General features: G+C 44.7%; 2 protein-coding genes across 9 annotated transcripts in view; one reads left to right on the top strand and one right to left on the bottom strand.

Annotated features, from left to right (window-relative positions):
• SAMD4B (sterile alpha motif domain containing 4B) overlaps nt 1-6051 on the bottom strand; it is a 36185-nt gene extending 30134 nt beyond the window's left edge. Inside the window, exon 1 of one of the 2 annotated variants that reach the window (XM_083627192.1) lies at nt 5834-6051. The gene's annotated coding sequence lies outside the window, so the exon portion shown is untranslated. The remainder of the gene's footprint in view (nt 1-5833) is intronic. The other variant, XM_083627193.1, reaches the window with a different exon arrangement.
• Nucleotides 6052-6397: 346 nt separating this feature from the next.
• GMFG (glia maturation factor gamma) overlaps nt 6398-15836 on the top strand; it is a 29065-nt gene continuing 19626 nt past the window's right edge. The window contains exons 1-3 of one of the 7 annotated variants that reach the window (XM_083628173.1): nt 6398-6555; nt 10222-10316; nt 15731-15827. In XM_083628173.1, the coding sequence (XP_083484299.1) occupies nt 10257-10316; nt 15731-15827 (157 nt within the window). In that variant the 5' untranslated portion in view covers nt 6398-6555; nt 10222-10256. Of the gene's footprint in view, nt 6556-6905; nt 7019-10126; nt 10317-13958; nt 14286-15730; nt 15828-15836 lie in introns of those variants that run through there. The other 6 variants (XM_083628175.1, XM_083628176.1, XM_083628177.1 and 3 more) reach the window with 6 other exon arrangements.

Here is a 15836-nt window from a genome sequence, read left to right as displayed (position 1 = left end):
GGGGCTAGAACTCTGAACATTATAAGCCCCATCCTAGTAACCCGGCACAAATGTTCTTCACAAAGAATCCAAGTCGATGCTAGTGGCAGCTTTTCTCTCTGAACCCCAAAGGGGTAATGTTGAAACTGAAGTCTGCTACCCCAACAAACTGGCAACCCATTGAATGGAGGCAGTAGGATGCAGCCTATGCGGCCTGCGGCTACCTGCCCCTGATCCTGAAACATCCAGGTATCTTAAAAGGCCAGCATGTCCCTGGTTCTCACAGTCGAGCAATCAAAACGTGGGAACAGGGCTGCCAAGAGCTACAATAAGGACTTTTAAACCAGAATGCAAAAGGCCCGATTCAAAATGAGGTTTCAGGGCTCAGGAGGATGTGTGGCAGCATTTCGTGCACAAGAGGCCAGTGACACTACAGCTCTTGATCACAGCAACAGGTGGGACTTGAGAGGAAGAGTCAGGTCTGTATTGGCACACTTCTAGCTGACCAAAACTGTGCTAAAGAATAAAGCAGTGAAGGTGAACGGCTCATTAGGAAGAAAGAACACTGGCCTGGGAAGGGAGAATCTCCGAAGCCTTGGTGATTCCCTGCTTTACTATCCATAGTTTCAGTTTCCTGTAAGACCTATTGCAGTCGTTAAGAGTCGTCAACAGACTCATCACAGCTATCTGCCAATCACCCATTCCCACCACCCTTCTGAGTAATACCCCTCCCCACCTTCTCACTATATAGAAGGATCTGGCAACTTCTGTTTCAGTGTATCTGAAGAAGTGTGCATGCACACGAAAGCTCATACCAAGAACTAACTTAGTTGGTCTTTAAGGTGCTACTGGAAATAATTTTTTTTTTGTTTTATCCATAGTTTGGCTAGCTTTAGTTTTCACATATTGCTCAGCCAGAAAGGAGCCCACACAAAAACAGAGCAATAAGGTTCACCCTGAATTAGGGCTCATCCACACTCTTGCTTGACTTGTCAGACCCGTGGAAAGTCCAAAAAAAGCAATTCTGCTTAGCCAAGCTTCAATTCAGCAGGTAAGACTGAACTTTTGCAAGGCACAGCCGTGGAACAATGAGAAAAGCTCTTGGACCCGGAGGAATTAATCGGTACACAATATGATCAAAATATGGTTCAAGCAAAAGTGTGGACAAGCCTTTATTTGTCCACGTGACCCTTTCCAGGTGATTTCCAGAGTGACTGGGGCAATCCAGTCCAGTGGGCAACATGCAAATAATAAAATTATCACTATTAAATTATTACCTACCTACCTGTGCTTTAGGAATCAAAGTTTGGTTTTTTTTAATAAAGTATTTATATACCACTTTATCGTGTAAAGAAAAATATCAAAGCGGTATACGGCAATAATACATAAAACATATAATCCAGGGCCCTGGTAACCAAAAAGCTTTGCTCGAGCCTAGCCCAATACTGATATACACACACAAGCCAATCACTCTCTATGGTAGCGCATGCAAGCCAACGACTTCACAGCTGAAGTGTGCAGAGGAAGGACAAGTGAATGGAAAGCCCAGAAGATAAACAAACTTGCCAATCCCAGCCTGTCATGTAATGAAGCCTGCAAAGCAGCTCATGGAACGACAAACTGGATGATGGCCCTCAGGGCCAACGTCGTCTCATGCACTCACCCCAATTTCCAACACCCTTGCAAAACTCCCAGAAGTTAAAAACCCAACTACCGTATTTTTCGCTCTATAGGATGTACCCGACCATAGGACGCACCTTGTTTTAGAGGGGGAGAACAAGAAAAAAATTCTCCCCCTCTCTGCTCAGCGCCCCTTCAGCGAAGCGGCAGGAGAAACGGAGCCCCTTCCATTTCTCCTCCCGCTGGGCTGAAGGAGCGCAGCGCAGCTCTCCCTCTCTGCTGAAGCCGGGGGAGTCTTGCTCTCCCGGCTTCAGCAAAAGGAACCCGAAGCCTCCAGAGCACAGCGGGAACTCGCGCTGCGCTCCGAAGGCTTCAGCGAACGCAACGCGAAGCCTCCGGAGCGCAGAGGGAGCGCTCCCTCTGCACTTTAGAGGCTTTGCGTTGCTATCGCTGAAGCCAAGGAGCCTGCATTCGCTCCATAGGACGCATATACATTTCCCCTTAATTTTTGGAGGGGAAAAAGTGCGTCCTATAGAGCGAAAAATACGGTAATTGTGAAGTGCAAAGTTTACTCCCTTTGCACTAGTTGGGTCTTCTTGCAAGCCGGGTAAGAGACACACCCACCTTAAAACAGGGTCCAGAACAAGTTTCCAATAGACAGTTCAGAATGAGACTTATGGGTCATTTTATAATCTAAGGATACTCAACAGCAGCGCATCACAAAATATATTTCAAGTCAGATAAGCTTTCCCCCAAATAAGTCTTTTGACAGGCCCTTACATATCCACAGCTGTCATGGACACAGACCACGTTACTAGTGATACAGAGCATTACAGGAACAGATGACCTCTCCTTCCAAGTTTCTTAATCTGCTTTTGCTCTCTGGTTGCAGTTTCTAGACAGGCAGAAGAATGGCAGAATCTCAGCCTTCTTATCTCTTGTCCTGACAAATCTGGTTACAGAGTGTTAAATGCTAGATAGGAAGCGTGAGGGAAAAACACAAAGGATGGAACCACAAGCTTCAACCAACCAATAAGGCAAGAAACTTTTGACAATAGGGTTGCCAGTATATATCATGCTTAGTGTTAATAGTTTGTACTGTCGCCAGTGACTCCCACAATTGCAGACAAGGCTCCTCAAAAGGTTTACTTGTAACATGTGTGAAAGAAAGAAGCATGCCTACAATTTTCAATCAAGAAAAAAAAGTGCACCCATCACCAAAAGTTTGGGAAACTTTGGCCTGGTCATACCAGTCATTAAAGTTCCCTCTTTGCAATATTAACTTGAAGACCCGAAAATAAATGTTCTAAAAAGCACAATTACAGTACAGTACAAAAAGAGAGAGAGAGACTTTCTTCCATACACAAACCCTTTCCACCAGTGATCCCAAGGTATACAAAGAAAACAGCAAGATGTGTTGGAGAGAAGTTAAGCGATTATTTCAGGAGTTAATATTTCACACCTCAGGTGTTGCTATCAGTTTATCTCCTTCAGGCAGGGCAAAACAGCTTTCCACTTCTATACAGAGAGACCAGCATTGTAGTTTATTGATTTAGCAACACAAATAGAAAGCTCTCTTAGAAACCATTCAGAACAAATGGCTGAAAAGAAAGATGGGAGGAAGCCCCAGTACGTTGAGCCTTGAAGTTCAGAAAGCACAAGACTCAAACTGAAAGTGTACCAGAAAATTACACCAAGCCCACCAGGGTCATATGACCAGGAAGAGCTAAATGTGCAACCACCACAAGGTACAATAAGCCTGCCAAATTCCACCCCCAATGTGTTCAATTCTTGCAGAGAGATGCTCAAGTTCTGCACCAATAGCACACGTTGTCCCCTCTGAGGAGTTGAAGGGTCACCATTCAGCCTAAGTCAGAGCATCCATTTATCTAAATGCCCAGAGGAAAACTGGGATTTCTATACGGTACACGTCTTCCCAACCACCTTACAGGTGTCATAAAAGCAACCAATGAGTTTTCATCTATTGAAGGGGAGGGAGAACACAAGCTTCTGGACTGGGATCATCAGGAAGCAGTCTGAACATACATTTTGCTGCAACAGTTTAAACTTGTGCCTAGGGATAAGAATGTTCCGGCTCTCTTGGAGGCGGCTTTCAAAACTCTCAGGAAACAAACTGACCTGGGAAGAAATTTCCCAATAAGACCCTTAGGTGAACAATGGGCGCAGCTGCTTCATTATGATGTGCCCATTTGGTCTAAGGAGTGGCGAGGAGAGGAGAAAATGATGAAAGGCACTTTAAGATCCTTCCAAGTTGTGTTCCAGATGAGAGAAGACAAGGGAAGCTGCTTCTGGAGGTGGGGAGGCGGCTTGCTGAATGTGGAAAGTTCCTGGGCCAGGAGAGAGGTAAAGCACTAGACAAGCGTATCATTGGCTGGATAACTGGATTAATAGTTAATGCCCAAACCAAGCGAGGGAGCCTTAAATGTTACTTACTGTAGAAAGAAGGGATTTTAAGGGCAACGGGCTAATAATGATTATCAGCACAACTCCTGGGCTTTGGGAAGGAAAATGTGTGTGAGGAAAATGCCTAGATTTAAAAAAGGGAATGTTGACTTCTGGTCAAAAGGTGGAACTGATGATGGAATGGGGTGGGGAGAAAAAGATGGATGATCTAGGTTAGGAAGAAAGGAGGGTATTCAGTCTCACCTAAAACAAAACACCCAGTATTGGGGCTGGGGCGGAGCTAAGAATGGATACCACAAATTGAGATCGAGAGAGATGGAAATGACAGCCAGCTGTTGGGAGATGCTCTAGCGCTAGATTTTAAGCACTGAGTGAGGAGCAGGGCCAGAGCCTGTCAAAGTCCTCCCTCTAATTTCTATGACTCCAGAACTCACCTTAGGGATTGAAGGTGGAGGAATCCTAAGAGATGGAATACAAACAATGGAGGAGAAAGCACAAGAACACGGCTAGATCAGAGCAAAGGCACACCTAGCCCAGCATCCCCCAGGAAACAGGGCCTGAAAGCAACATCACCATCACCAGCCAATCTCCAGGATCTGGTCTGTTGAAATGCACTGAACCATGAGCACAGGAGATTCCCCTTACCCATCAAAGGTCCTTGGACATTGAAATACCTCAGCTGGTAGAACATGGGACTCTTAATTTCAAGGCCATGGGTTTGAGCCCCATACTGGGCAACAGATTCCTGCATTGTGGGGGTTGGACAAGATGACCCTTTTGGTCCCTTCCAACTCAACAATTCTGTGATCCCCACCGCCACCCAGATATGTCCAACCCTCTCTTAAACCCAGCTTTAAAATTGGGGTGGGGGAAGAGAAGAGTATTAAACATATTAAATTTGGGAAAGGGCTGAGCAGGAATTTGATGAAAAGGGTGTGCAACAGGAGCTGGAATGTGAGGGGTGGGAGGCAAGGAGGGAGAACAGGGGTTCAGGCCCCCCAAAATGCATATACATCATCAAATACATGCATATCTCATTACTGGGGGTGGCAAAGAGAAGAGACGGAGAGAAGTGGGGGTGATGGGGAAGGCAAGTGGGGAGGAGGGGAAGCGGGCTCAGTACCCCCCACCCCCCCACCAAATTTGCACGTGAATACCTCTATATGTGGGGGCAAAGGGGAGGAGGATTTATACCTTAAATTGGGAAAGGGGTGGGTGGGGGTGATGGGGAGCTGGGGCTGGAATGTGATGAGGTGGGCAAGTGGGGAGGAGGGAAAACGGGATCTGTCCTCCCCCCCCCACCAAATTTGCACATGAATACCTCTGTATGTGGGGGCAAAGAGAAGGGGATGTAACACCTTAAACTGGGAAAGGAGGGGGTGGGGCTGGAATGTGATGGGATTGGCAAGTGGGGAGGAGAGAATACAGGGGCTCAGTACCCCACCCCCCCACCAAATCTGCACATATGTGGGGGCAAAGGGGAGGAGGATTTATACCTTAAATTGGGAAAGGGGCGGGTGGGGGTGTTGGGGAGCAGGGGCTGGGGTGTGAGAAGGAGGCCCCTCCCAGCCCCCCTATTGCCACATCTTGATACTGGTGGGGTGGGTGGGGGGCTCGGGAAGGGGCGTGTCCGCCGCCCAGCCCCTCCCCCATGGGCGGGGCCTCCTCGCCTCCTGAGGACCACTGGGGAGGGGGAGGGGCCCTCAGGGCGGGGAGGGGGTGGGGGAGGGGGCGAGGCCCGCGGCTCCCCCTCAGGGCCCGCTCCCCCTCCGCCGTCGCCGTCCCCACCGCTCCACGGCGACTCACTCACCGTCTCTGCGGCCCACGGCGGCCCCTCCGGGGAGAGGCAGAGGGAGGCGGGCAGGCAGGGCCGGCGCAAACACGCAAACACACGCACAGCGCCAGATACCACACACTCCAGAGGGCGGCGCGCGACGTCACAACGCACGGCGACGTCAGCGCGCCCGCGCCGGGACCCGCCCTCCGTCCCCGTCCCTCTTCCCCGCTCCAGTCCGCGGCGCCGTCGCCCCGCTGCGTCACCCGCTCCCCACCTCCCTCGCCTCTCCATTGGCTGGGGCTGCCCGCGCGTCAAGCGCCGACGGGCAGCTGCTCCAGCCAGTCAGCGGCTTCCTCACAGAGGGTCGGGCGGGGAGCGTGAACTCCCACCTTCTCCAATAGGAGAGCGGAGCTTTCCAACCCTTTAATCCGAGGGAGGGAGAGAGATCAGCCCCGCCTCACGCTTCTTCCGCCGCCAGTGAGCGGCGGAGGAAGGCGGGCTTTGAGCTCCCGAGCCGCCAATGAGCTGGCGGGAAAGGGCGGTGGGGTGGGGACGGAGGCGTGGCCTCCGAGGTAACGCTCCGCCCCCTCGCTCGCTTTTCCCGCCCAAAGCGTCTCCTCAGGCAACGACATTCCCTCGCTTTTGATTTTCTGAGGAATTTAAACCGCCTCTCACAAATATGGATATACTCAGTCCGATAAACAATATATTTTGACCCATATTCCGAACAATAGTGTATCAAGCACTACGTGCCCGTGCGTGTGTTCCATTTATATATTGAAAAAATAAACGAAATAACAGTTTTGGGTTCTGAGAGGCCAAGTGTTACCTGACATAAATTTATTCGTTCTTTTACTTCTCCTGGAAATAAAGAAGAAACTTAAACTGCCCGTTGCCCTCGAAGGAAATAAAACCTGCTCATATATCTAGTCATCACCAGAAATGGGAAAATATTCCACAAGTGTGCTGACAAGTTTATATGTATTGCATAAAACGCATGAAACAGAATAAAATGCATTTCGCCGTTAAAATAATGAGTAAAAACTAGGCATTCTGTCAGATAAAGAGTTGGTTCCCTTGAAGAATCGTAACTTTCCCCCCACAAACTTCATTGTAGTTTGGCAAACGGCCTTAACTGGAAAAATCACACAAATTAAAAAATGTCCCAAGGGCCAAAAAACAACAACGAAAGAAACGTGATAATTTCTATGATATATGGTATGGTTTTATTGTATATACAAAGAATGAAGCACATGAAAGTGAATTAACCCCCAGTTTACAGCACAGTTTGTCGAGTATAGACCGGATAGGGTTTTATTTCATTTGATTTCCCACAGTCCATATCCTGTAACAGAAATTAAACAATACAATAAAAAGATATTTATTAGGGTTTTACAAAAAACAGAGATTTACAGAATAAAAGAAAAACAAAAAAAAAGAAAAATACAAAAAATACAAAGATACATAGAAAAGAAAAAAAGGAAAATACAAAATACAAAAAACAAATCCATTTTTTTATATTTTTAAGCTCATTTGCTTGTTTCCTTGACCTCCTCACACCTCCCCTTTTTGCATTCCCATTTACATAATCAATTCAGCAAATCCTTACCCTCTTTCATTTATCTTAACTCTATATCATAACATATTATAACTATATTTTCATCCATTTATCAATTCATTTTTGCATATTCTTATTAACTTTTGTTGCTGAATACCACTTATTGCCAATCCGAACATAATTTTAACATTCATTAATTTTACAATATTTCTGAAGATAGCCTTTAAATTTCTTCCAATCTTCTTCCACCATCTCTTCTCCCTGGTCTCGGATTCTGCCAGTCATTTCCGCCAATTCCATATAGTCCATCACCTTCATCTGCCACTCTTCCAGGGTGGGTAGATCTTGTGTCTTCCAATACTTTGCAATGAGTATTCTTGCTGCTGTTGTAGCGTACATAAAAAAAGTTCTGTCCTTCTTTGGCCGACGATGCCCAGAAGGAAGGCCTCTGGTTTCTTCAGGAAGGTATATTTAAATACCTTTTTCATTTCATTATAGATCATTTCCCAGAAAGCCTTAATCCTTGGGCACGTCCACCAAAGGTGAAAGAATGTACCTTCAGTTTCTTTACATTTCCAACATTTATTATCGGGCAAATGATAGATTTTTGCAAGCTTGACTGGGGTCATGTACCACCAGTAAATCATTTTCATAATATTCTCTCTTAAGGCATTACATGCCATAAATTTCATACCTGTGGTCCACAACTGTTCCCAGTCAGCAAACATGATGTTATGACCGATATCCAACATCTTGTGCCCATTTAATCATTGCAGATTTAACCGTTTCATCCTGCGTATTCCATTTTAACAGCAAGTTATACATTCTTGAAAGTATCTTAGTTTGGGGATCTAACAGTTCTGTTTCCAATTTTGATTTTTCCACCTGAAAGCCAATTTTTTTGTCCAAATTATAGGCCTCTCTTATTTGATAATAATGAAGCCAATCTCGCACTTTATCTTTTAATTTCTCAAAACTCTGCAATTTCAATTTGTCTCCTTCTTGTTCCAGAAATTAAACAATACAATAAGGCAAAACACGTCAACGTTAGTGGAAAAGTCTATTGCGGCTTACCTGCTATTAGTTCACGGCTACGCTCCTAATATTGAAAATAGATTTTATATACGGTATTTATTTTTGGGATGAGCTCTTAGATCCTAATAACTTTCATTTGCTTCAGCTTTTATATGCCGGAGACGCTTGTCCTTTTCCCTTTCCTGTGTTTGTTAATATTTTGGAATGCAATAAAAACACAATCTGAAATAAAAGGAAATAAAAATAGAATTCTATGATTCTACGTCCACAATGAGCCAAGAGGGATTTGTAAAGAAACCCCACAATTCTCTTTGCCAGGGATTTAAAAAATGCCCTGTTTGACATTTCTCCTTCCTTGGAGTTTTTTTAAGCAAAGGTTGGACAATAATAATAATAATAATAATTTTATTATTTATAGCCCACCCATCTGGCTGGGGTTCCTCAGCCACTTTGGCTAGCCATCTGCCATGTTGATCCAGTTGAGATTCCTACATTTCAGGGGGTTGGACTGGATGACCCTCGGGGTCCCTTCCAACTCTACCATTTTATGATTCTGTGACCTAAGAAGTGGGGAAAGACCCAGTTCAAGGGTGTTTCCAAAGTCCGTGTCCTTTAATGGAAGTCGGTAATTTAGCAGCCATGGTGAGGCATCTGATCAAGATCTGTATTATGAGGCATCTGATCAAGATCTGTATTTTAAAATGAGCTTAAAAAATATATTTGCAAATGTTTGTATCTCTCATGCCAGGCATAAAGCAGGTGGCTGAATACTCGGCAGCTGTTTATCTTCCTGTTCAAGGGCCCCACTGATCTATAGCAGTATTTCAGGGTTGTAAAAGGAAATTACAGGCTGGGAGCAAAAGGTCACACTGACCATACAAATTACAATGAAGCTGCAAAAACACAATTAAGAGTTGGTAAATAGTAAGAATTATTGTGCCTCCCATTAAACTTGAGCCACATTTTCATAAGGTTAAAAGGGCAAGAGCTAATAGAAACAGCAGCTGGCTAGGGAAAGAGGCTGCTCTCTGAAGCTGCTTTGAAGCTTCAGAGAACTTAGAGAACTTAGCTTTTACTAAGTTCCTTTTTACTTTGAAAAGGCCTTTGCTTCTAAAAATCTATATATGTTATGTATGAAATATATTGGCTTAAATGTAATTATGCAAAGGATTTAGAAAGTAAGAAATGTTAGATTCTTATGTTAGATTCTTATTTCATAGATGGTGTGTGAGAAGGTGAACCCAAGATCTCTTTAAGATAAAAATTAAAAAACCATGCACCATCTGTTTTAGCCATCTGTTTTGCAGTGAATAGGGCAATAGGGCAAAAGCTGAAATGTTAATTAAGGTGCCTTGTAGAGGCAAATGTAAGATATATGACTACTTATTTGCCATTTATAGATAGAAGGCTCTTTGTCTCCCATAAAAGGCAATAGGAAATGGGTGTATCTTTCATGATTGGTTCTAGCAAACAGCCAATAGGAATTTCAACCAGGCTGATTGGACAGGCAGCCAAAGGAGGAGCAAGGGGGCTGGGCTGAGGAAATATAAGTGCTGGCCATCAGGGCTGGAGGGGGCAGAGCTTTGGTAACCATATACCACTGTGTCTCTCATTTATTTGTCTGACAAATAAATTATTATTTTAATTTCTCTATTGCTGCGTTGAATATTTCATTCCAGCTAAGCGTTAACCACAAGCAGGGTGCTACAATGGCTCAACCTGAGAATATAACAGGTGGACTAAAGCCCAGAACGAGCCCAGGCTTGCAAAAGAGGTTAAAAATAATAAGAAAATTGTTGTTGTTTTTTTCCCCTGGCTGTGTCCGAAGCAAGAGGAAGACCATGCAAGTAGTAGGTCCTCTGCATGAAGATGGAAATTTTCTGTTGGGTGACAGAGAAGAGGAACTGCTCAACAGTCCAAGAGGTATTAAGGGAACACCTAGCTTATTTGATAAAATTCATATCTCCAGGGCCAGGTGAACTGCTTCCAAGGGTACCAAAGGAGCTTGCAAATGTCATCTCATCTCATCTTCTGTCTATAATCTTTGAGAATTCTTGGAGAATTTGGACTGAAGGTGGGCAAATGTTGTTTCCATCTTCAAAAAGCGGAGAGGGGGCGGGGGAAAGACCAAGCCAACTACAGACCCGTCAGCTTAACCTCAAAACCAGGAATAATAATAATTATTATTATTATTGTTATTTATTTATATCCCGCCCTCCCCAGCCAAAGCCGGGCTCAGAGCGGCTAACAACAGTAAAAATAGCACAGTTTACATAAAATCACAATCAATTAATTGAAATACATTCTAAAATCAATTTATTCTAAAATCAATTGAGAATCAAATTAATGGCAACCATTGGGCTAGATTTCTATGAGGATTACAGAAAAATCAAACAATCGGTCTGTGAGCACTTAGAAAAAGATGCTGTGATGACTAAGAGCTAGCATGGGTTTCATAAAAACAAGTCGTACCACAATAATCTTATTTCTTTTCTTCTTTTTTGATAGAGTTACAAGCTTAGTGGATCAGGGGAATGCAGTGGGTGTAATGTATCTTGATTTCAGCAAGGTTTTCAGCAGTGTCTCCCATTATATTCTTGCAGAGAAGCTAGTAAAATATGGTCTAGGTGATTTTATTGTTAGGTAGAATAGAAGCTGGTTGACTGAGTGAACCCAAAGAGTGCTCACCGATGATTTCTTGACTTTCTGGAAAGAAGTGACAAGTGTTGCAGGGTACTGTCCTGGGCCTCTTGATTTTCAACATCTTTATAAATGACTTGGATGAAGGAATTGAGGGGCTCTAGTGGTCTTAGTAAGGGACGCGGGTAGCACTGTGGGTTAAACCACAGAGCCTAGGACTTGCTGATCAGAAGGTCGGCGGTTCGAATCCCCGCGACGGGGTGAGCTCCCGTTGCTCAGTCCCTGCTCCTGCCAACCTAGCAGTTCGAAAGCACTTCAGAGTGCAAGTAGATAAATAGGTATCTAATGTGGAATCCAAATGGCCAAAATATTGGGAAATTATAGAGTATGAGGAGGGAAAAGTGAAATTGCAGAGTTATGAGAAATTGAAGTCTAAAGTAAGAGACTGGCTTCATTACTACCAAATAAATGAAGTCTTTAAACAGGACAGGAAAATTGGCTTCCAGGTGGAGAGGTCAAAATTAGAAACAGAGCTATTGGAACCCAATACTAAGAATCTGTCAAGAATGTATAACTTGCTGTTGAAATGGAATACACAGGATGAGACGGTTAAATCAGCTATGATTAAATGGGCACAAGACATTGGTCATAACATTATGTTTGCTGACTGGGAACAGTTATGGACCACCGGTATAAAGTTCACGGCATGTAATGCCTTAAGAGAGAACATTATGAAAATGATATATAGGTGGTACATGACCCCAGTCAAGCTGGCAAAAATTTACCATACGCCCAATAACAAATGTTGGAAATGTAAGGAAACTGAAGGTACCTTTTACCACCTTTGGTGGACGTGCCCTAGGATCAAGGTCTTCTGGGAAATGATTTATAATGAAATGAAAAAGGTGCTTAAATGCACTTTCGCAAAGAAACCAGAAGCCTTCCTCCTGGGCATGGTAGGCCAATTGGTGTCAAGGAAAGATAGGACGTTTTTTATGTATGCTACAACAGCAGCAAGAGTACTCTTAGCAAAGTATTGGAAGACACAAGAGCTACCCACACTGGAAGAATGGCAGACCAAGGTGATAGACTATATGGGACTGGCTGTGATGACTGGCAGAATCCGTGACCAAGGGAAAGAGACGGTGGAAGAAGATTGGAAGAAATTTAAAGTTTATCTTAAGAATTGTTGTAAAATTAATGAATGTTAAAATGTCTTGGGTAATGTAAAATAGAATTGCAGTGACAAACAATTGGATATGGAAAAAAAAAGAGTTAAAGAATGTGCTATAAGAAATTGAAATTAGGGGTTGCTGGAATGATTTAAAACAGGGATGCAGAAAGGGGAGGTATGGGGAAGTCGCTGAAAGAAGGTTTTAAGAAAGAAAGATCAAGAAATTATACGTGTTTATATGTTTGTTTGTTTATGTATTGTGTTGTATTGTCTTTTAATATGTGTTGAAAGACCAATAAAAAATTTATTAAAAAAAAAGATAAATAGGTATCTACTGTAATCCTCTGGCGGGAAGGTAAACGGCGTTTCCGTGCGCTGCTCTGGTTCGTCAGAAGCGGCTTAGTCATGCTGGCCACATGACCTGGAAGCTGTACGCCGGCTCCCTCGGCCAATAAAGCGAGATGAGCGCCGCAACCCCAGAGTCGGTCACGACTGGACCTAATGGTCAGGGGTCCCTTTACCTTTAGTGGTCTTAGTAGACTACAAGCTTAACCAGAGTCAACAGTGTGATACAGCAGCAAAAAAGCTAATGCAATTCTAGATAAACAGAAATCTAGTGTTCAGATCAAGGGAAGTCATAATATCACTCTGTTCTGCCTTGGTCAGAACACATCTGGATTACTGTGTCCAGTTCTGTGCGCCACAATTTAAGAAGGATGTTGACAACAGGAACGTGTGCAGAGGAGAGCAACAAAGATGATGCAGGGTCTGGAAAACAAGCCTTATGAGGAACGGTTGAAGGAGCTGGGTATGTTTAGCCTGGGAAAGAGAAGACTGAGAGCAGATATGATATCTGTCAAAGAGCTGTCAAATGGAAGAGGGAACAAGCTTGTTTTCTCCTGCTCTGGAGGGTAGGAACCGAACCAATGGCTTCAAATTGACAGCGGAACGGTTTCCCGCGGAAGGTTGTGGACTCTCCTTCCTTGGAGGTTTCTGAGCAGAGGTTGGATGGCCATCTATCATGGATGCTTTAGCTGAGATCCCTGCATTGCAGGCGGTTAGACTAGATGACTCTCCGTGCCCCTTCCAATTCTACGATTCTATTTCAGGTGCCATGCGCTGGTAGATTCATCAAGATTGGTGTGTCTCTCTTATTCAAGAAGTAGTCACTCCACCACAGTTCGAGAACTGTAGGTGAAGGTGAAATGTGATTAGCAACCATCACTTTTCAGTAATCTCAGTGCCAGTTACCTGGAGAGAAGTCATCACCTATGTACAATTGGGTGTTGGTACCAAAAGGGACGTGGGTGGCGCTGTGGTCTAAACCACAGAGCCTAGGGCTTGCCAATCAGAAGGTCAGCGGTTCGAATCCCCGCGACGGAGTGAGCTCCCGTTGCTCTGTCCCAGCTCCTGCCAACCTAGCAGTTCGAAAGCACGTCAAAGGGCAAGTAGATAAATAGGTACCACTCTGGCGGGAAGGTAAACGGCGTTTCCATGCACTGCTCTGGTTCGCCAGAAGCGGCTTAGTCCTGCTGGCCACATGACCCGGAAGCTGTACGCCGGGTCCCTCGGCCAATAAAGTGAGATGAGCGCTGCAACCCCAGAGTCGGTCACGACTGGACCTAATGGTCTGGGGTCCCTTTACCTTACCAATGCTTGATCACTCAGTCTTCTTTGGATGTTATTAGGCTGGTAACTGAATCCCACTGTTCATGCCTACTTTCTGCTTGTGTCTGTCCTTCTGTTGAAAGGCCCAGCCTGCTTTGAGTCCGATCCTGAAGCCTCTAGGATCTTTCTTGTCCTCTGCCTGTGGCTTCCCCTTTCGTAACTGCGAATGGAAACCTTTAACGTCTCTCTGGACTCCTCCCTACCACCAGCAATGACTTCCGCCCCAGCGGTCTTTCCTCTGCAGCTGTCAGGAGTGTGTGCCTGGCGGCGTTTCACAAGTGCTGATGTTGAGCAGAGTGTGTCCAAACTAAAGCAAGAGCACAAAGATCTGCACATCCTGTCAGAAGGGCCAGCGGCTGAACCCAGAGCTGCAGCATTTCAGCTGACACGGAGAGACCTAAGGCAGAATGGTTAGCTGAAACAATTCTTAACGTGGGTCAGTAACAGTGGGTAGTGGGAGGTGGGTAGATTCTGCGCCATACTTGTGTCGAGCTGCTTTGAAAGTTTGCTTGTCGAAAATCTGACCTCTTTCCTTGCCACTCAGCCCTTCCTCCTTGTTATTATGCAACTAAGATGTCCAAAATATAGTGTTTCTAGCCTTTTCTTGTTCCAAAATTCTGCCTCCGTCCTTGAAGCTTTTGTTGTGGCTTGGAAGCCACATCTTGACAGTTGGCAGACATGAGCTTCCTGTGTGGTGTGTGCAAGCCTGAGTGGCAGATCAACCTTTCAAAATGAAGGGACCTTCTGATGTGGCGTTTGATAGAAGAATGAACACACTTAAAACAACAGCAAAAAAATATAGATTGTGGATTATGAGAAAAGGTGCTGAGCCTTGTAGGACCCCTTCAGCAATGGGAAGAGCTGCCGAAGGGCAAGACCTTGTCTCAAAGTGCTTGAGAAGAGTTGGGACAAGTTTCTGCTTGGGATAGTTTTCTGTTATAAGAGACCTTGTTTGTGAAGAAGTGAGCTGAGATATGGGTGGACAGGTTGCAGGGTCTTGCAGAGAGCTTTGGCTTGGAGAGCATCCTAATAGAGACCCAGAGGTTTATCCACTGTGGCACCAAACTGTGTTTTGCAAGTTCTGTTAAGCAAGTGTTTTGCAGAGGGAGCTGGGAAAGCTGAGTAATCCAAACAAACCAATGCAGAATAAGTATGGGAAGAAAATATGAATCCCTGTGACACAAATGTGGAGGGTAAATAACAAAAGAATCAGCTGGGTGCCTCTCTCCAGCAGATAGAGCCCTCAGTAGCAAAGCTTAAACTGACACAGTTAAGCAGCACTGTGAAGTGTTAGGACTGTAGGCTGTTAAACTTTTTGCATAAGTCATTTAGTCTGTTTGCAAAGTGCTTCCCTCTTTCTGCCTCTCTTGCAATGAATCGACCACACTGTTAAGTAAGTTTAAAATGCTTTACTAACAAAACGTTACAAAGATCAGGTTCATGCATTTATCTAAACAGCAGCAGGAAAGACACAGGCAGAATACTCTTGGGTGGAAAATACAGAAAGATAGCTTCAGACATGTGCTCTAAGCTTGGAGCTTGCTTACGCACGTCTTCCTTGCTCAGTTACATCGTGCAGAGAGGGTGAGAAATGAACAGGAAGAGAAGGCTTCACTTCCTTCCTCCATCAGAGAAGAGGGGGGCATGACCTAACTGAGTCTAGGAAATGCAGCTCTATTGCCTTAACCCCTTCATGCACTGACTAGCAGTCATGCATAGTTAAGTTTGCTTGCAATTTCCCACAATTAGTTCTAAAGGAGATGAGACTATGCCATGGTCATCAGGGCAAGGAATTAACAAGGAGAATGGCCTGCTTGATTGGAGGAGAAAACCCACATTGCTTTTTCCATTGCAGTCAGATTCTCTGGTTGTGTGTGACGTGGACCCAGAGCTGAAGGAGAAACTGAAGAAGTTCCGGTTCCGGAAGGAGACTAACAATGCAGCCATAATGAGTGAGTTTA

The sequence above is a fragment of the Podarcis filfolensis genome, assembly GCF_964270895.1.
Source record: "Podarcis filfolensis genome assembly, chromosome: 8".
Taxonomy (NCBI): Eukaryota; Metazoa; Chordata; class Lepidosauria; order Squamata; family Lacertidae; genus Podarcis; species Podarcis filfolensis.
Note: the sequence above shows the minus strand (reverse complement) of the source record. Positions and strands in the feature narration are given on the sequence as shown.